The following is a 21045-nucleotide window of genomic DNA, read 5'->3' as shown; positions in this document are numbered from 1 at the left end:
TGATTTTGTGATTTATTCAGCACACCTGCATGGTAGTCATGCCAAAAAAACCAAAATGTTTGACGTCAGACTTTTAATGAACAAAGATTCAAGGTCGTTGATCACCGAAGTTTGTGTGAACCATCTGAATAGAGGCCAAATAGAGTCTGATCTTCCTTGCCGTATTGAAAGATGACACAATATTTCTTATATAGAGAACTGTTGAGCTTGATTATATGTTAACAGTTGTATCACATGTGGGTCTTTGTCTGTAGACTCACGACTCTGGATGAGCTGGACTGTAGCTTCAATGAGATCGAGGCGCTGCCGTCCTCCATCGGCCAGTGTGTAAATCTGCGTACGTTTGCTGCCGACCACAACCTGCTCGCACAGATGCCTCCAGAGGTCAGTCCAGCCCTGGCATGCTTTAACTTCCATATTATGATGTATTTTTTTATAGTGAAACAAAAAATAGTGCAGGATGGGACTTAGTTTTGAATTAAGTAATAATATCTATAACTGTGCACTTGGTTGCAGTGGCCATGATTTGTATTTGGCAGTTAATAATGTCAAATTCACAAACATATTGTTCTTCTGCACTGTAAAAAAAAAAGTTCTGCTGCCTAAAATTAAGTACAATCACCCTATGTGTAAGTCATTTCAACTTAAATTACATTAAACTGACTTAAAAATGAGTTGAATCTTGTATAATTTAAACGTTGAAAATTGCTTGACTTATCTTGAAGAGGTAAAGCAATGTAAAACACGTTGTCATACATTAATGATCATATAATTTTTTTACAGTGTAAACAGATTCTTATTAATGAATCCGACTGATTCGCCAAGAACTTTGTCAGTGAAACTAAACATCAGAATTTAACTAAACATTTATTTTTCTTTCAAAAGATCTTTTTGGAAACACATTTAATGATATATTGAATTGGTTTGTTGAAATAAACCGACCGACCGAACGAACAAACTCTCACTGCTGTTGTCAGTTTAGCTCATATGCGATGATCCCGGGTTCCTGTAACTGAGTATTTGAAGAGGTCTCTACGCATCTCAGTTAACCCTTCATGTTGTATGCTTGTGCATCTTGACAGATGGGCAGTTTGAAGAACGTCACCGTTCTCTTCCTGCACTCCAACAAGCTGGAGTGTCTGCCGGAGGAGATGGGCGACATGCAGAAACTCAAGGTCATCAATCTCAGCGACAACAAGTACGTCCCCCTGTGCCGCATATACGGCCAGGCATGTTTTGACCCAGGCATAAGAATTTTTCTTTGTAAGTGAGGTCAAACCGAATTAATGGACACTCTTCATGTACGAAATCTTTCTATGAGGAACGTTTCCCACCTGGGCGCTCAGCTGGTGTCTGTGAGAGCCATTGCTTTCACATTTCTCTGAGAGAACCACTTAGACAGATTTGGCTGGGATTCAACAGGCTGGAAAATATCGCTCTATTTTCTACTCTCTCTGCTATATTTATCAGCCTTGATGCACATTATACCACTCAGGCCTTTTTCAATTTGCCGTATTGCCAATGAATGATGTCCCATTTTTTTGTTTTATCAGCATATGCTGTCATGCTAACTTCTTTCTTATGCATTGTACATTAATCTAGTTTTTGTTTTGTTCATTTTTGTCCTCTTTCTTCACAGGTTGAGGAACCTTCCGTACAGCTTCACTAAACTCAACCAGATGACCGCAATGTGGCTGTCTGAAAACCAGGTGGGCAAAGCTCAGATACACAAAACAGTCATTATTGTGAAATAAACACCAACGGAGTGATCAGGACCGCAATGCGAGCAGAGGGTTGTTTTTTACTTTGATGGAGTTTGTTTGTTTGTTTGTTACAATAATGATCGACGGACTGTATATTATCTTGTTTATTACACAGCTACTTTCTAAAGGTATAAATAAATTCACGCACGTGAAATATTGATTTGAGTTTATGGCTCTATGTCAGCACGGCTGTGATTAGGCCACGTGCTCGAGGCTGTAGGCCGATTACCGGATATTCCTCCGCTAGTGACGCTGTGAGAAATCAGGATGTAAACTGAAATATTAATATTATGAAATATACAGTAATATTAATGTTCATTTTACAAAGCTTGTTTTCAAACATTTTTACCACTTTCCCCGCCAGTGTTTTTGATCATGTTCACAAAAGTTTCATGGCCCCCAGAATATTTTGTTGAATGAATATCTGAACACACAATATATCAAAATAAAGAAAGAACAGAGCCTCTGCTTTTAAACACAAAAAACCCATAGCTTCATGCATTCTTCTTTTATCAACACTTGAATTTGGGTAAGTATCATCAAAATAAAAATAAACTAACATTTTGAGCAAAAAGATGAGAAAATCATGTTTTTGTAAGACCACATAGCACATTGCCTGGGACAGGAGTCCGTTATATTTCAGCTTTCTGTCTCTGTACACATAAATATTTGATCGCATTTGATTATTTCAGAGAGCCGTGTAATACATTTACATAAATCACTATAATCTCATTCGCAGTCACTTCCCAAAATACTCTTGAAAAGCTTGTCCTTTAACAGGGTCTGTGCTGTTGGTGATTTGATGTTCCCATCAGAGGAGCTCAGAGTGTGTGTGGGTGATCTGAGTGATTGTCACAAGTGGCCATCAAGCCTGTGACTAATGCTTATTCAATATAACAATCACCTCCACTCCCACGCACGCCGTCTTCCCACCTCTGAGGTTCAACATAGCACAGAGTTTATCTAAATATATGATATGAATTAAAGGTATAGTTCATCCAAAAATTGTCATTGTCGTCATTTACTCACCCTCATGTCATTACAAACCTGTATGACTTTCTTTAATGCTCACCAGCACTGGGTCAGTTGAATGCTTAAAGCGTTGGAGGCTGGGATAGAGATTGTTGTGATATTTGCTCTCAAGGAAAGTGAATTCAGCAGAACGCATGAGAACACGGCTCTATGAAGTAATAAAACACTGGTAGCGCTTCTAATCAGTGTGGCCCATATGGCATGAGACTGCCAAGATCCTCTGTGAATCAGCCTCTCTGCAAGGGTTTCAGCCGTACAGCTCAGCTGGACTATCGACAGCTGATGAAGATTGCGCTGGGACGACGGTGGCACGCTGTTCTTTTATTGATCGTGATGTGGGGTTTTATAAAGCTGCATGTGATTAAAGATGAGATGAGTTTAAATCCAGTGCTGCGTGGCTTGAATCTGTAATGAGAGCTGTCAAGACTCGTGATTTTCCAAGGCATCCGGACGAATTTTACAAGTCACTAACCTTGTGTTTTGTTTTTTTCTCTTTTTCCAGTCGAAGCCCCTCATTCCCCTGCAGAAAGAGGAGGATCCAGAGACGCACAAGACCGTACTGACTAACTACATGTTCCCTCAACAGACCAGAAGCGAGGACTGTGAGTATCTAGTCATGCATCACATATATATATATATATAGGTGCAATTCACTGTTTTAAATTCCAGTTATTGTGTGTGTGATGCTAATTAATAGTGTTGTGTGATCTAACAGACACCTGGTAGCACAACATAGTTTAGAAACAGCAATACACTCCAGCAAGATAGTCTTTTTATTCAAATCCACATCCCTGTATCTATAGATCAAGTATTACAATGGGAATTTATCATATTAGAGACTTTTGCTGATGGTCATAACCGGAAGAGGCGCGCTGAACAGAGAATGATTGAGGAGGGAAGTTTCCGTGAACTTTAATTTAACAATGTAAATATTCTTCTGTTCCTCGTATTAAACTTTGAAGCAGCAAATCATATTAGAATGCTTTCTGAAGGATCATGTGACACTGATATATTTCTGATTATTTAATTATCACGACAGCATGTGACTGCCTGTCTGAGTTTTGTCGAATTAAAATGTTTTAAGCAATTTTTTATTTTATTGGCAACCGCTCCAAAAATAAAAAATAAAGTATCTCAAAATATTTAATTTTAAGTTTGACCATTTCTATTCATACAGTATTAATACCAGGTATCTCTAGTTCTTGTTGAGTACATACGACCACAATCATGAGGAAGACCGCTGACTCGACAGTTTTCCAGAAGACGATCATTAGCCGCTTTTCCACCGTCGGGCCGAACGGTTCTTAGAATGGTACGGGACGGTTCCAGTTGTGTTTCCACTTGAGTGCCTGGTACGGCATGGCACGTTCTCTAACCGGCTAACCGTGCTGGGAGAATCCGTGAAGTGACAACGCAACTCAGGATTGAGAGCAGCTATTGACACCCTCCACAAGGAGTGTAAGCCACAGAAGGTCATCGCTGAAAGGGCTGTGTCGAAGCATATTCATGGAAAGTTGACTGGAAGGAAGAAGTGTGGTAGGAAAAGTTGCACAAGCAACAGAGGGATGACCACAGCCTTGAGAAGATTGTCAAGCAAAGCCGATTCAAGATCTTGCGAGAGCTTCACAAGGAGTGGACTGAAGCTGAATAGTTCCCACAGTCAGTGATGATTTGGTGTGCCATGTCATCTGTTGGTGTTTATCAAGTCCAAATTCAGCGCAGCCGACTATCAGGAGGTTCTAGAGAACTTCATGCTTCCGTCTGCTGACAAGCTTTATGGAGATGCCGATTTCCTTTTCCAGCAGGATTTAGCACCTGCCCTCAGTGCCAAAACTACTGCTAACTGGTTTGCTCGCTATGATATTACTGTGCTTGATTGGCCAGCCAACTCCCCTGACCTGAACCCCGTAGAGAATAAATGGGGTATTGTCAAGAGAGAGATGAGAAACACCCGACTCAACAATACAGACGAGCTGAAGGCTGCCATCACAGCAACCTGGGCTTCAATAACGCCTCAGCAGTGCGCATTGATGCATTCGTGCTAAAAAAGCCCCGACCAAGTATTGAGTGCATAAATAAACCTTTATTTATTTGTTTTCAGGACTTTTTTTTTATTGATTTTTTTCATGAGAAAATGGATACTCATTTTCATGAGCTGTTAGCCGTAATCATCTAAACTAAAACAGAAAAAAGGTTTGAAATATTTTACATGTAATGAATCTAGAATATATTAGAGTTGCTCTTTTTAAATTAAAATATGAAAAAAGTGGGGGGGGGGGGGGGGGGAATCTTACTGAGTCCAAATGTTTAAACAGTAGTGTGTATATACCCCTAATATAACCAGGGTTTGAAGTTAATACCAGCCAGTTGTGGGTGAAAATCAACAGTGGCGGGTAATGCAAATCAGCTCACTAGCCAGTTTGACATGGTGGATTATGGTTCATAAATGATGTCCTGTCACTTTGCATGCCATGGCTATCAGAGCCCCTCCCCAAAGAGGAGCCTCCAACATTAGCAAAGCGTAAGGGCCGCACACTGAGAGAAGCGTGTGCTATGGCAAGTCTTTAAAATTCGATTGTTTGGTATGAGTGTACCGCAGTAACATCTCACTTTGTTCATTCATGAAGTGAACGTTTGTGTGAATAGCGCATAGATTCACTATTTTGGACTGCCGCCTTGAACTAGTCAATGCAAGTACAGAATGACATGTACAATGTGCGATACCTGAGATGTCCTAGACGTCGTGTGACCGGTTAGCGCTCCGCCAAGAGCTCTGGGAGACAAGAGGCCACTGTTATAACCCCTTTTACAAACATTAAGCATTCATTTTAGAGTGAGCTATAGAAGTTCTGAAAGGACGGGAACTTCAAAGTCTAGGAGCCGAATGCAGGCATGAGCAGACATTTGACGCTCAGTCAGGTCTGTGAAGTCTTTTATATAGTTTTAGAGACCTGACTGAGCATCAAATGTCTGCTGCTACCTGCGGCCAGAACTTGCTCATGTCACGGTTTTCCGTCTCTGAGACTCAGGATTCCAGAGGGAAGAGATTAATGAGTCTTAACCTGTTTCCTAGCAACCCCACTCCAAACTCCTCCGAACGCACAGGCTCTGCAGCTCTCCGGGGTCCGCTTCAGTTTGTTAGCATGATTGAGCTTTAGAAACGGCCTGAAGTCTGCGCGCCTACATGACACAGTGCTCTCCTGAACACAGATGTCTTGTTAAATGTGCACACAACACAAATGAGAGTTGATGTGTGTGAACTGAGTCTGAGCCGCCCACCAAGCTCAGGCTGTTTAATTCAGCTTTTTGCTGTTTGTTAATCCACATAGCAGAGAGACACTGCATTAGTCCATTTTAATGATTTGGTCCAGCCGAATCAGAAATAACTGGACTGTCAGGAGCAAACTGAATCACTGACACGAATCAAACCGAACTCAATACAGGATTTGCTTTCGAGATTCTTGAGCTTTCCATCCTCCACCGATGGCATGTTTTGATTGTTTGTTAATGGTTTTTTGGCTTCTCTTTCACAGATGTGCCCAACTCGGACAGCGAGAGCTTTAACCCGTCTCTATGGGAGGAGCAGCGCAAGCAGCGAGCACAAGTGGCCTTCGAGTGTGACGAGGACAAGGATGAGCGAGAGACGCCCCCGCGGGTCAGTTCTCGCCCTTCTCTCTCGCTTCATATCACCCATCTAAACCCCTTGTTATTCTGTTCTGTCCTAACCAGGCACACTTAAATCACTTTTCTGCTTTCACAGTGAGCTAAATGCTGCTGCAAGCCTCAAAATCCCAGCCAATCGGGGGCATGTTTGATGTTTAATATACAGCTATGTTGAGTGGGATTTTGGACCAGAGTGGGTTGGAGCTACTCTGCACATTTTGACTAGAAAAGAAAAGAAAAAGAAGACAATTGATTCTCAAAATGTCCTGTTACCACCTGCTTGCAGTCAGAACTGAAACTGAAACCTAAATAGAATAAAATTTACAAAAGCACATAAAAAGTACTACAACTTAAACTATGAACTATTAAAAATAGTTTCCATTTATTGAAATAAAATGTAAATATTAGAAATATTGCCTTACAAATATTGAAATAAATTGAAATAATATAAATTCAAATAATGTATAATTGAAAAAAACTAAATGAAATATTTAAAAAATAATATTAAAAATGTCAAAAGTACATAGTAAATTCAAAATATTAATTAATACTATAATAGTACATAAATAATTCTAAAAACTGATGAACTTGATCAACTGATTCACTGACAAATAATTATTAATTCACAAAATTACTTTGAACTAAATAACACAAATATTGAAATGAAAAATTTTAGATAATGTTTGTTATGATGTGAGTTGATGTCAGTTTTTTTATTATTTTTTTATAACTACTATTTATTTGTACTACATTGAACTTGCCATGAAATAGCTATAGATGCTGGAATGGCAATAACAAACAAACAAACCAGCAGATTCTTCAGCATCTCCTCTCTCTGTGTGCCACAGAAGGAAGTCAGTCGTGCAGGTTTGAAACGACATGGGAATGAGTAAATAGTGAGAGAATTGTCATTTTTGGGCTGATTATTTCTTGATGTTTTGGCAGCTGGAGGTAAAACGGTTTGAGAGGAACAGCCTCACCTGGTTTTGTCAGCATGTCACAGCCTGCGCTTCACTGCATTGCAGTGGAAACTCATTAAAACTCTAACCCTGACATGACTCCTGTCAGAAAGTGAAATGGAAGTCTTCACTGTCTCAGGGCCCTCGAGCGTACAACGTCAACCTTATTTTTCCCTTCCACCCCTCATCTCGCTGATATTACACACTCGGTATCTGGTTCCCTCCCTCTCGCGCCCGGTCTTGCACCCCTGATGACTCAATATGCCTGTCTGGCTTATACGCTGTGCCAGGAACACATGCAGGCTCCCAAGCTGTCTAACGTAGCTTCACTATCAGCTCTCAGAGCGCCAGTGTGACCCTGAAAGTGTTGTAAAAAGCTCACCAACGCCTCCTCCAATAAAGTGGTATCAGTGGTTTGACCACGGGTTCAGCGACACCTATAAGAACTGACCTGGGTTTTCTCTTACAATGACCTAACTTCCTATGTAGCTACATAACGTGCCCACAAACTATTTATTTAAAAATAACAAATGTTTAATATAAAGCATCATTATATATTTATATATAATATGAATTTAAATGTAACACATCAGATTATTATATAATAAATCTGATTTTAGATTATTATTTTTTTTATCATTTATTACAGATCCAATGAAGTTCTCTCTGATAGATTCCTCGAGTAACTTAGCTGTGTCTTTGTCTTTATAGGAGGGCAATCTGAAGCGTTACCCGACACCGTACCCTGATGAACTGAAGAACATGGTGAAAACGGCTCAGTCCGTGGCTCACAGACTCAAAGAGGACGAGTCCGGCGACGAGACGAGGAAGGAGTCCAGAGGCAGCGAGAGGAACCATATCGGAGTGCAGGACGTTGGAGTGAAGGTTGGATTTTGAAAACACTACCAGTTGCATGTCCTATTGTGGGATGGGTCGCCGTAATTATTACATTGAAAGTGAATCTTGGTGCAGATGTTGGAATAACCCTGAATTCCCTGTGTGTCAGGTGATCGAAAGTCCCTGCACTAATGGCAAAGCTGTTGAAATGGAGCCTGAAACAATGATGAACAGTCATCACAGTTACGAACCAATAGATTCAATAGACTACCACAGCGTTGAAAGGATCCCTCTCAAGACTTCAGACAACATGAGAGCCATGGTGAACCATGATGACACCCTTGAGGTACTATATCGAAGTGCCAGAAATGTTAAATGTTATGAATATGGTTATTGAAGCAAATTAATTTTATTATTATTATTATTTCATTCTTGTGTAGTTTCACACCTCTATGATGGTGAGTGAATCTGTACCAGGCTGTCAAACATTAAAAGTAACATAAAAGTAGTTCATGAGACTCATGCACTGTGGAAAACTGGCCAAAAAAAGTCTTCACTTGTGCTGTTGCCATTCGATTTAGGTTAGCATTACAATCAGGTCATTCATATGTGTATATATGGACTACTTTTATGATACTCTTTTACTATATGAGGTAAATCTAGTACTAAATCAAGGAGTTAATTATTGTTATTTTATTGTTATTTTTATAATAGATATTGACCAGGTTGTATATACGAGATGTCGAATTGGTCACTCAAGACTAATTCATATTTATTGAAAGGGGAAGAGAAACCGGTTTGTGATTTGTCTAAAAATTTAGTGTAAAACATATTTTAATAGAAAGTCCATTTTTAAATGATATTAGGCAACGTTTTTATTCAGAAAATATATGAATGGACATTTTTTTAGAGGTTTCTCCTGGAATAATGTTAGAATTTTTATCATACACTAAATTGAAAGAGATATATATATATATATATATATATATATATATATATATATATATATATATATATATATATATATATATTCTAGATACTTGTTATTATTACTATTGTTGTTAATGTTATATATGTACGTTTTTGTATATTGCTTATTTTTAATACAAAATTTAATTATTGTAAACAATGTATTGAAATGATATTGTAATCATAATAATTTTTTTAAGAATTGAAATACTGTTGATTTTGACATGAATATAGCCATTGCTGCTAATAAGGCGTTAAATCATAAATATATATATAGTTTCCATTCATGTTCATTATGTACTGTAGAAACTATTTTCCTTTTGTGGTCCACGGAAGAAAGTTACATGGATTTGATATGGCATTAGGATGAGTAAAAGATGACTAATTTATTTTTTGGATTAACAAGTCCTTTAAAATGTAAAAAAAAGTGTAGTGATGGTGATATAATAGATCAGCAATATGGCTTGTGAGGAAAAAACTGCAAAATATGTCTATATCCCTGTATGCTACATGCACGTTCACACATTAGCCATGGTCACATATCCACGTGTCCTGCTGAGACCTTCACATCTTTCAAGAATCAGCTGAAGACGCACCTCTTCCACAAGCACTTAACTATCCCACACCTTTAAACCACTTCACACACACACACACACACACACACGCGCGCATTTCTCCTCTGCATTTCTCCTCTTTAGCTTGTTTCCAAATCTGGTTGTCAAATAAACCTGGCAGTGTATACTGCGAATATTGTTGGCTCCTTGACGAATTGCTTTTGTTCCTCTTTTGTAAGTCGCTTTGGATAAAAGCGTATGTTAAATACATAAATGTAAATGATTCTCTTACTATGAGTGATACATTTGCTCATTGTATTATGTGAGATTTGTCAATACATCCTTTATCATAGGGATCATTTAAACAAATGAATATGAAAATGACATCAGTTTATCACTATAGAAGCAGGAAGAAAGTTGGAGTATAAATTTGAATTTAAGCATTTGGTGTGATGTGGTTGTGGTCAGGACTCAGAGGAGCTGTCATCCGAGGAGGAGGAAATGAAGATAGCCGAAATGAGACCTCCACTCATCGAAATCTCCATTAACCAGCCCAAAGTAGTGGCCCTCAGCAAGGACAAAAAAGGTAAAGAAATACTCTCGCACTTTCCCTAACATCAATTAATGATCCTCCCGTTAACGTGGGTAATTGTTCCTCAAAATAAAGTGCGTCATTGAACTCACAAATGCAAATGATGTTTTTTGTGTCTGGTGATGTAGATGATGGGAAGGATGCTGACTCTTTGCTGGATGAGACGGTGGCCAACAGTAACCAGAACAACAGCAACTGCTCTTCTCCTTCACGCATGTCTGATTCAGTGTCCTTGACCACAGACAGCAGTCAGGACAACTCCCTCTGCACCCCAGAGAGGGAGTCAAAGATGCCTCTCATCCCCAAGAACAGGTACGAACACACACTGAATACACCCCGAGTCAAAAACATGACAATGAACCTCAGTGTTTAACTAAAGTTGAAAAGGGGTCAAAAACATTGTTTATCATTAGAAAGATATATGAAATGAAGGCAGAAATAATAGTGTGTTGACTGCCTAGACTTGCTTTGTCATTAGTTGAGAACTGTATTATATTATAAATTATATTATATTTATAGAAAGCTAGACTAGATCAATGTCAACAAAGTATCTGGATAAAAGAATCACAATATATGTTCCTACTTAGAAGGCAGATGCCCATGTAGTAGACAGAAAGGCAGCTCACTAGGTTTGGGAACAGAGCTAGAGCCTTTCTCTAACTTGATTTGATTTCCTCAAACGCAGACAAGAGGATGAAAACCTCAACCAGCTGAAGCAGATGACCCCTTTACTCCAGAACTGTAACGGCTCTGAGACGTCCTTACAGACCATCCTGAAGAACCAGCAGAGCTACGAAAGCAAGTCAGACCAGATGGCCGACTACAGTCTCTCCATGGAGGAGAGGCTTGCCCTCATTGAAAAGGGCATCAACAACGGTGTGACAGAGCAATACAGCAAGTGGGATCAGATCAACATGAACGTGGCCAAACTCCCACCTGACAACATGGTGTCGTATGAGGATCTGGAAAGAACCAAGAGTCCCTCAGCCAAGGAGTCCATGTCAAGCAACAACAATGCCATGCTGTCACTCGAGAACCTTGAGAACGGCAATCGGCTTCAGAAAACCCATTCTGGGGAGAGTTTCAATGGCCGAACGGATCAAATTCCCTTGCGCTACGAGTCTACGAGGACCGTCTCGACAGGTGTAACGGCGTTAAGTGATATGAGTCTTTCTCGTAGCACAGAGGAGCTGTCACCAGAGAAGAAATGTCCACCGGGCCCAGTGGTGAAATCTCAAAGCATCGCAAACATGGAGGCTGGAGGGATGAAGCTGTTCTCCTTCGAGGGGGAAATCCCCCCGTACGAAGTGGCATGTGCAACCAGAACATCTGTACCCGCCGCTCAGGGCCAGAGCATCGTCCGCTCCAAATCTGCGTCCTTACTCAATGATCAAACTTTGCAGATCTACCCTGGATCCTCAGCATCATCCTCCGACTTGCTGTCGAGCTCCAAACCTCCGGTTAGCAGCGCCCGCTACCCAACCGGCCCCCCGCCCCAGTACAACGTCCAGTACGCCAGCAGCACAGTCCCCAAAGACAACCTGTGGAGCCAACGTACCCCTGTACCTCCCGAGCAGACCTACTTACCGCCACAGCACTCCCTTGCCAACACCAACTACTCAAACCGCAACAACGCCCCTCCGTACCCCCAGCCCCAACAGCGCGGCCCGCCCAAGACCCCGGACATGTGGGCCAAGGAAAGGATGCTGCCCTCTGTTGGCCAGCGAGGCACCTTGCAGAGGCAAGGCAGCGGATCCTCTAGCACCTCCATGTGCATGTCAGACCCGCGTCGCATGCCAGGATTGGAAGGAGAGTACATGACGTATCGGGACATTCACGCGGCGGGCCGTGGGCCCCTGCAGATGAGCCAGGCTCTCCACAGACCCTTGTCAGCCCGCACCTACAGCATCGACGGACCCAACGCTCCCCGGCCACAGAGCGCCCGGCCCCCACCGCACGAGCTTCCAGAGAGGACCATGTCCGTCAGCGACTTCAACTACCAGCATGGCAGCCCCAGCAAGAGGCCCAGCATGAGGGTGAAGTCCGAGCACTCGCTGCTGGACGGGCCGGTCGGAGGAGGTGGCAGGGTCCCAGCCGACTGGAGGGATCAGGTCATGAGACACATCGAGGCCAAGAAGATGGAGAAGGTATGCTTGTAAAGGCAAACATAGCTGTTGCTAATACTTTAAGAGTTTTAAAGAATTAAGGGTTTGTTCAAAGCCATAAGCTTCCTCCGTTACCATTTATACTCAAGACATGAATGATACTTCAGATTGAGTGGTTTGTTGAGGAGAAGTGTGCTGCTACTTTTGTAATCGATTGGACTTGAAAGTTCGGTCTAGTGCAATTCCAGTCCCAGAGGGCCACTGTCCTGAAGAGTTTAGCTCCATGCCTAATCAAACACACCTGAAAAATCCAACCTGTGGCTGAATCCGAAATCGCACCCTATATCCTCAAATAGCATGTTACTTGAGGGAACAGCGATTTGTAGTGGTATCCGAAACCATAGTGGATGTTATTGAGAGCACTTATTCAATCCCACATTGCACCGCAATAATGAGTGTACATCCAATGTACGCTCAACGGCTGTTCGAATTCACTCACTTGTTTTCATTCACGCCTTCAAGTGAACTGTATTAGTGGACTAATGTAGGGAATAGTGAATGAGGGTTTAGAGTTAACCATCCCTTGCAATCAAAAATTAGACATACATTGTGTAAAGGACCCAGGCTGTCTCTAGGGTTCAGAATATCATAGTGCAGCGTTAGCCATCCTGCAGAGTTTAACTCTAACCCTAATCAAACGCACCTGAACAAACTAATCAAGGTGTTTAGGATTGCTAGAAAATAGCGAGCAGGGTCGGAGCTGAAATCTGCTATAAGGTAGCCCTCCAGGAGCAGGGATTGCTAGCTCATTGTGTTGGCAACAATATAGCTATGTGCATCTGAAATCGCATAGGTCCCACATTTGATAAGGAATGAACTTCACTGTTGTTCATAAATCCTCTCCCAGTGGCCTCATGAAATAGTAGTCACTTAGTAATACTATGAATCAATCTGTTTTTTCACCTATTTAGTAGCAAAGTATTCATACTTGGACACATAGTCAGACCACCTTAGGCAATCATATAGCAACACCCTGGCATCATAGCAGCAAGTTTCGCATGGGCACTCACAGTTTAGTTTCTGAACCTCAAGTCTGAATTTCCACGCTCCATCATTCCTTCAGCATTAACTGCATGCATATGCTATTGTTTATATTCTCTCTTAAAAAAATGCTCATTACCCAGTATTTCTCTGCATGTTTGTGTATTGACATTAACACTTATACCTACTCTAACCCATGCATGTTTCAAAGTGTACTCATGGTCAATGCATGCTCATTAAATGCATGTGTGTTTGTGTGCATGTCATCATGTGTTCAGAGCACTCTATCTCGGTCTTTGGCCACTCTCACTGGCAGTCAGAGCTCTCTGGCCTGTAGCGCTGTAGACCGGTGGCAGATTGGAGCTCATGGGCCCAGCGTAAGTACCGCCTCACTGAGACCTCACCCTTGCTGACTAACTTGTGTTCCCAACAAATTTAGAGGCATTTATCACCTTGCAATTTCTGTACACCCTTAAGCTGAATATCTTGACTGTTTCCACCCTGCTGAAGCACACGAAAAAGTACTCAGTTTCGAACTCATCCTAATCAAACACAACTTCAAATCATCAGCTTGTTAGTTGAGACGGGAAGACCTGAATAAATGGGTCAGATAAGGGAGGCTTCTGGGAAGGTTTGGAAAGTCAGTTAAAGGGATACTCCACTTTAAAATGAAAGTTCTGTCTTCATATACTCACCCTCATGTTGTTTCAAACCTGTATGAATTTCTTTCTTCTGCTGAACAGAAAGGAAGATATTTAGAAGAATACCAGACAGTTTCTGGTCTCATTGACTTCCATAGTAGGAAAAAATATATACTATGGAAGTCAATGAGACCAGAAACTGCCTGGTTACTGACATTCTTCTAAATATCTTCCTTTCTGTTCAGCAGAAGAAAGAAATTCATACAGGTTTGAAACAACATGAGGGTGAGTATATGATGACAGAACTTTCATTTTAAAGTGGAGCATCCCTTTAAAAGGTTAAATTACCCAAAAATGAAGATTGTTGTTCCAAACCTGTATGACTAACTTTCTTCCATGAAATACAAAAGAAGAATGTCCAATCTGCTGTTTTCCATACAATTCTGCAAATTTCTGGGGGAAAAAACTGGCTTTTGAGTAGCCAACAAACGTCTCTAAGCAGCCAGCATTGGTGAGAATGCCCCTTATGGAGCTTAAGACCCCAACCCCAAGTTCACCTTTCTCAGCTTATATCCAGTGTCGGCTGGTTTGCACAATTGCTCAGTTTCTTTGGGTTGTCTAAGTAATACGAGATTAAGAACATTCCTAACCACTAAACCATATACACTGAAGTCCTGGAAACAAACACTCTTTATTTCTCTCTATGTGCTTAAAAGCACAATCTGAGCTCAAGAAAGCTCTGTTGTTTTGATCAGTTTAGCTGAAAGGCCCATAAAGTCTGTTTTAAAAATCTATGGAATATGATCATGAAATATTTTATGAAATGTGATTTTGTTCAGCCTGATTTTCATTATGTGGAGTTAGTAAACATAATAGCTGATTCACCTGGCTAATTAGAGTACCATAAGTAAACCATCCTGTTGGTTGAAATGACACATAACAGGAGCTTAAGCAACACAAGCTTATGCATCAAATTTACTGGGAATTCCACATTCATGGGAGTTTAGTCACTAGTGACATCCAGCCTAGTTCTCATTTAGCTGTATATTTTAATACAATAGTCGTCCACTGTAGTTAAAAGTACTCAAAATACATCCCATAATGGTTAAACAAGCTAAACAAATACAGTAAACCTTTTCCCGTAGCAAAGTTTGAGACATTTTGTGCTGTTTCTCTGCAGGACGATGTCTTCAGTCCTCACGGACAACCGGGCTACCATATCGACACTCTAAGAAAAGTAAGTGCTTTACACTGTAAATGAATGACACACAAAGTGTTTGGACACTTAAAATTGTATAAATGTTGCTTGCTTTATCGAATGTGATAACGTTCAGATGTTTTGCTATACACACTCATGAAGAACAATATGCAGTGATGTTCAGGAATATCATTTAAACTTCTCCTTATGACTGAATCATATACGTCCTCATCTGTGGTTGTGTGTAATGTGCTAATGAACTGGACTGAGATATGGACCCAGTGGGCACGCCTGACTCCAGCAGTGATTAATTAGCTCTAATTAACAAGCGCTGCTTTAAAGAAGCCTCAGACATGTTCGAAAGCTGATCTTTCTAGCACACAAAACCAACTGTGGGTGTTCTCGCTACTGACTGCAATAAACACATGGAAGGATCAAATTATTATAAAAAAATATCTTAAATTGAGATTTAACTGGCTATAACAGTGTATATTCATGTGTGTGTATATATATATATATATGATGCATGATTTAGTTCATCAAAATGTGTTGTAGATTTACTGATCACCTGGCGAATATTTTATTGGCAACTTTATTTGTTCTGTTTTGTGCCATTTTGTTTGTACTTGGTGAGTGACTTTTGGACATTGTTTGAAAGTGTCCTTGAAAACAAAGATGCAGTTTGTTTCATTGTGGAATTCTTGGTCTCTCGGGAAATAAACCATTTAGTGATTAGAATTAAAGGTCTAAAAGTGTGACGCTTCTTCAGTCAACATGGATGTCTTGTTCTTTTAACCACATTCTTGGTTCATTGAAATCTTTCCTGGGTACTTTCTGCCCCCTGGTGTCTGAAAAATGCATCACGGCATACAAGTAGACATTTAGACAAATGCTTAAAGGACCATCGTTTGTTTTGTTTTTATTGAAAAAGCCCAGCAATTTCCCTTTAACTCAATTTTCAGTTATGATAAAAAATAAAAAGGTATCACTGAATAGAGTTAGAGTGTTTTCACCGATTTCTGTCTAGTCGATGAAATGTCAGGAGTCTGGTTAAAGAGGCCTGTTCCTCATCACAGAGATCATACATCTTCTGTATCTCTGAAAGTAGCTCCTGTCTGGTCCTAGGCCAAAACCTGAGAGTTAAATGCAAAAATCACTGCACTGACTTGTTTTAGCTTTGAGGAGAGACTAGAGAGATTGCCATTGGTTGACAGTGTGTAGTGATTTAACTGGCAGAAATACTATGTGCATCTCTTGATGGTTTGGGGTGTGCATTTGTCTCTCAGGTGCCTTTGATGAATGGCCAAATGTGTGCTCCTGTGAGACCTCCCATGAGCTGCGGTCAGCCCCCGATGGCACGCCACCCCTCACGAGAGCAGCTCATCGACTACCTGATGCTCAAGGTGTCCCAGCAGCCCCCCGGTGCTCCACGGGTCCCACAAGAGACCCTGCAGCAGGAGGTGGGACCAGTCTCAATATCAATATGTGCCCTGCATTTGAAATGTTGACACATCTGTTGACCATCATGCCTAACTCAGTGTCTCCACCGGACGCAGCAGTCGTGGCACCACTGTAGACAGCATCACTGATTATAATGGGTTTTAGGCTCTGTTTACACCTGGGATTAAGATGCGTTTTGGTCGATCGGATCACAAGTAGACGAGTGAGACGCATTCCTGTTTACACCTGGTGTTTTAATCCGTCTCTTTTGTCCACTTTCAACAACTTCTGTCCTGATTTCTTCGAGGGGAGGGTCTATGGTAGTAAATGTGTGGGTTATTTCAGATCTTTTAATCTAATGGACGAAATAAGCTCAAGCAATTAACATATGAATGCGACGGGAGACGACAGAAAAACACAGAGAGCAGCTTTAGTTTCTGCTCTGACATTCGCAAGACCAGCCGAACGCTGTGAGTCTGTGTTAGAAATCAGGAATGATGAGAGAATGACGTTTTTCATCTTACATTTACATTTGTTCATTTAGCAGACGCTTTTATCCAAAGCGACTTACAAATGAGAACAATAGAAGCAGTTAAACTAACAGTAGGACAACAATATGCAAGTGCTATGACCCTTCTCAGTTTAATCTAACGCAGTACATGTTAATTGTTTATTTTAATTTATTATTTTTTTTTAAAGAACAGAATAGAATAGAAAGTGTTAGTATTACTGGATCAAGTGCATCTTCAAACCAAACATGGGTCTCCAGCCGACAAAGTTTAAATCCCGTCTGGCTAGCGCTCTTCCCATAATGTTTACACTTTAGGTCAGTAGGAGGAGAGTAGATGGTCTTTACTGGCTGTTCGAACACATTCGACCACATGAGTGTTTACACTACGAAAGCAATCAATGCGTTTTCAACTACCTCTGAAAGTGGACAAACTCAAAACGTTCAGACCTTGTTTTCTCCTGTTTTTAGCGTCGTCCACTTGTGATCCGATCGACCAAAACGCATCTTAATACCAGGTGTAAACGGGGCCCTATTTGCTTTTGTCGCGTCCCGCCGCTCACAGCGAAAGTCAATAGGAAGTCAAAGTGAACCCTCTATGCTTTAATATACATTTTTGGTTTTGTTCCAAATAAATTATGTAATTATTGTGTAAAATTGGATAATGCTAGCTAATAGCCAAACAGATATTTAGGCATCACTGTGATGTGAACTGAAGCGCTGTGGTTTGTGTGACACACGTGTCTGTCTTGTGTTCTCAGCTCCATGTGAAGATCGAGAAGAATCCTGAGCTGGGTTTCAGTATATCAGGAGGAGTGGGGGGTCGCGGGAATCCCTTCCGCCCAGACGACTACGTCAGTATTTCTCTCTTTCTCTTGCCTTTTCTTTTGAAATACGTGTGCACATCCATTTCTGGAGCCTTGCTTTCAATTTATGATTCCAATGAATTATGAACTCTTAAACCATAACTGATCAACAGGGCATCTTCGTGACGAGGGTTCAGTCGGAGGGACCGGCTTCAAAACTCCTTCAACCTGGGGACAAGATCATCCAGGTCATTTCTACCACTTACTATTCACATACTGTGTCTTATCCATACCTTAGTAATTCACTAACATCAATTAACATCCACTTTGCAGGCAAACGGATACAGCTTCGTTAACATCGATCACGGACACGCCGTCTCCCTCCTGAAGACGTTCCCCAGCACCGTCGACCTGATCATCGTTCGAGAGATGGCCGCATAACTGACGAAACTGAATGTGCACTGTCTTATTTTTGTACCGAGAGGAGCCAGTGCTGTATGTAGTTAATCTGAGCTGATGTGAACGGGACGAGCTCTGACCGTCGGTGGATAGGGGCGAAACCACTGCATCAGGTGGAAGAGTCGGGAGCATGCGCCTTCACTGTGGGATAGCCTGTTGGTGCAGTCCAACTGATATGAAACCCTGTGCTTTTTGTAAAGATAGTTTTTGTTTTTCATTTTATAAGACATCACCTGGATTGAGTCCTTATGGGACATGAGCTGACCGCTTGAGGGCAGGGCTCTCGAACAAATCTCACTCGTTTTTTTGTTCGTTTTTTAGCGTTTTAAAGATTTTTAAAACCACTTTCATGACCTGTGTGAGATTTTAAGTTGGAAGACAATGCTACGTGCGAACTGTGGTAATGAATGTAGAACTGGGGTGAGCTAAACTGAACTGGATGTGAGATCTGTTGGCCTGGTGGTCAGATTACCCTCGTGAAGAAAACTTCCTCTCATTGGGACTGATAACTTGTTTCATCCACCTCAATGCTTGAAACTCTTCTAGTCTTCTCAGCTTTCTCCTTCTGGAAGTTTCCTCCAGTCAAATAAGAGTCTCTTCCTGCAAACTTCCACCGGACAGAAGTGGAAGACACAGACTTTAGCCCGGATGCCACCGGGAAGGATGCGCTGAAATGCTCCCTGCACGTGAAACATGGACAGGAACGCGGCGAAGTACTTCCGTGAGGATTTCGAAAGAGAGCGGCCTTGCTAAAAGACTGAAACAGAAAGTGGTTCAAGTACCTTAACCAAAGCATATTGGGACACTGTGGCTGGGCGGCATGAAACTGCTGGCACGTGAACCTCTTTCCTCTGACTTCTACAACACAGCCACCCATTCCCAATGCCACCGAACTCATCCGACGCATTCGCGCTCGAACGTTTGATTTTTTTTTTTTTTTTCTTATTTCAATTCGGAGTTCATCAAAAACGTTTTTTTTTTTTATTCTGTGAAGAAGATTGTAGATGTGATATTTTATTCTCTTACGAAAACATTCTAACATTTGACTAGTTGCAGTCGTGGACGTTTGCTATTGGGGGCTTCGAGGAAAAACGACATGTCAAGTGCCATAGACCCTGAACTGTCACAAAATGGGTTCGACCCAGAGCAATACTCGTACAGATCCACGCCGCATATTCAGTGGCCTTATTAGGCTGGCGTATGACACGGTGGGCGAAAGAGCAATAGAAAGTCGTTTATCCCATTCGCAAGATGCAGTCAGTTGCGTTTTTATATAAATAAAGAACCCATTTAGTATTTCTCGATTGATACCGCATTTTATATTGTAAATCTTTTAAAGACGAAAACATAGGAAATGGCGTTTCAGATTTTTTTGTAAAAAAAACTAAACAAAACAAAGTTTGTAAAGTCTGAATAGTGTGCGAATGAATGTCTCGTCACATTAGCGATTGCACTGCTGTTTCCGAACACCCCTATGAAGATTATCATTGCGTTGTATGTGGATCCATCAAACTCTTCAATAGCAAAGAGATTCGAAAAGCTACGTTAATCGCTTGTATCTGAAGTCGTCACATTGAAAGGCCATGATTTTTATTTTTTTTGCCCTGCCTGCATTTGAGGAGGACGACCCACTGTCGATTGTAGTACTGTGTGTATTATTTGCATGAAATTCCTCCTTTTGATCGTTCTTCGCTGTATTCTTCAGTAGACTGGAGCGCTAATTGAATCCAAGTAATCAAATTAACATACTGATAATGTGACAAATCCACAATTTGATGTGAAAGAGCACGGTCGCCCTTTTTTACAAGAGCTCAGTTGATTCGCTATTGAGTTCCAGTTTTACTTTAGGATGTTGTTATGCTTTGGGTCAACATTGCCTATGGACTGTAAATTAATTTGCTACATTTGATTTACTTTTTTGGAGTAAAAAATGATTAATCGCACAGTTTAAAGAACATAACGTTAGTGGATGAAACTACGCCCCTCATCTTTGCTGTGAATGGTTCACTCAACACATGGTTGTGTGGACACTGTTACTTCCACTTTTGTCACGAGTCAGTCTAGCGTAGATCCCTCGACTGTCACTTTTTATTTTTATTTTGTCTGCGAAGACATTGTAAAAACGTAATAACGAACAGTGACTAAAAAAAAAACTGGTGTTCTTTTTACTGTCCCACTTTTATTTTTATTTATTTAGTACACTTTACTTTGACTTTAGAGATTACTAATCAACATGTAAATACTTTTTTAAAAGGTTTATGATTTGGTCATGGCATTAGTGATTTACCTTTTTTAAAACCAGCAATAACTTGCATCACAGAAGCAGCCCTTTTAATGTATAGCTATGTCAAAGGTTTCTCCGCAAGCAGCTTCTGTTAAGATGATCGGTATGCATTTATTCAACATTCCAGATTTTGTAAATAAATTTACTTTCCATGGCGTCCTGTGGAAAGAATAAATCAACTAATGCTCTTTCAA

The 21045-nt window shown here is 40.9% G+C and overlaps 1 protein-coding gene across 2 annotated transcripts in view; it reads left to right on the top strand.

Moving 5' to 3' along the window:
• Positions 1–21045, top strand: part of erbin (erbb2 interacting protein) — a 68245-nt gene extending 47200 nt beyond the window's left edge. The window contains exons 11-26 of one of the 2 annotated variants that reach the window (XM_084399952.1): positions 255–384; positions 1083–1198; positions 1640–1709; positions 3298–3397; positions 6329–6450; positions 8129–8302; positions 8424–8600; positions 10246–10363; positions 10498–10681; positions 11055–12516; positions 13794–13892; positions 15337–15393; positions 16641–16814; positions 18064–18156; positions 18282–18356; positions 18442–21045. In XM_084399952.1, coding sequence (XP_084256078.1) covers positions 255–384; positions 1083–1198; positions 1640–1709; positions 3298–3397; positions 6329–6450; positions 8129–8302; positions 8424–8600; positions 10246–10363; positions 10498–10681; positions 11055–12516; positions 13794–13892; positions 15337–15393; positions 16641–16814; positions 18064–18156; positions 18282–18356; positions 18442–18549 — 3259 coding nt within the window. In that variant the 3' untranslated portion in view covers positions 18550–21045. The remainder of the gene's footprint in view (positions 1–254; positions 385–1082; positions 1199–1639; positions 1710–3297; positions 3398–6328; positions 6451–8128; positions 8303–8423; positions 8601–10245; positions 10364–10497; positions 10682–11054; positions 12517–13793; positions 13893–15336; positions 15394–16640; positions 16815–18063; positions 18157–18281; positions 18357–18441) is intronic. The other variant, XM_084399953.1, reaches the window with a different exon arrangement.

The sequence above is a fragment of the Rutilus rutilus genome, assembly GCF_951802725.1.
Source record: "Rutilus rutilus genome assembly, chromosome: 25".
NCBI classification, from domain to species: Eukaryota; Metazoa; Chordata; class Actinopteri; order Cypriniformes; family Leuciscidae; genus Rutilus; species Rutilus rutilus.
This window is presented reverse-complemented; position numbering and strand designations above follow the sequence as displayed.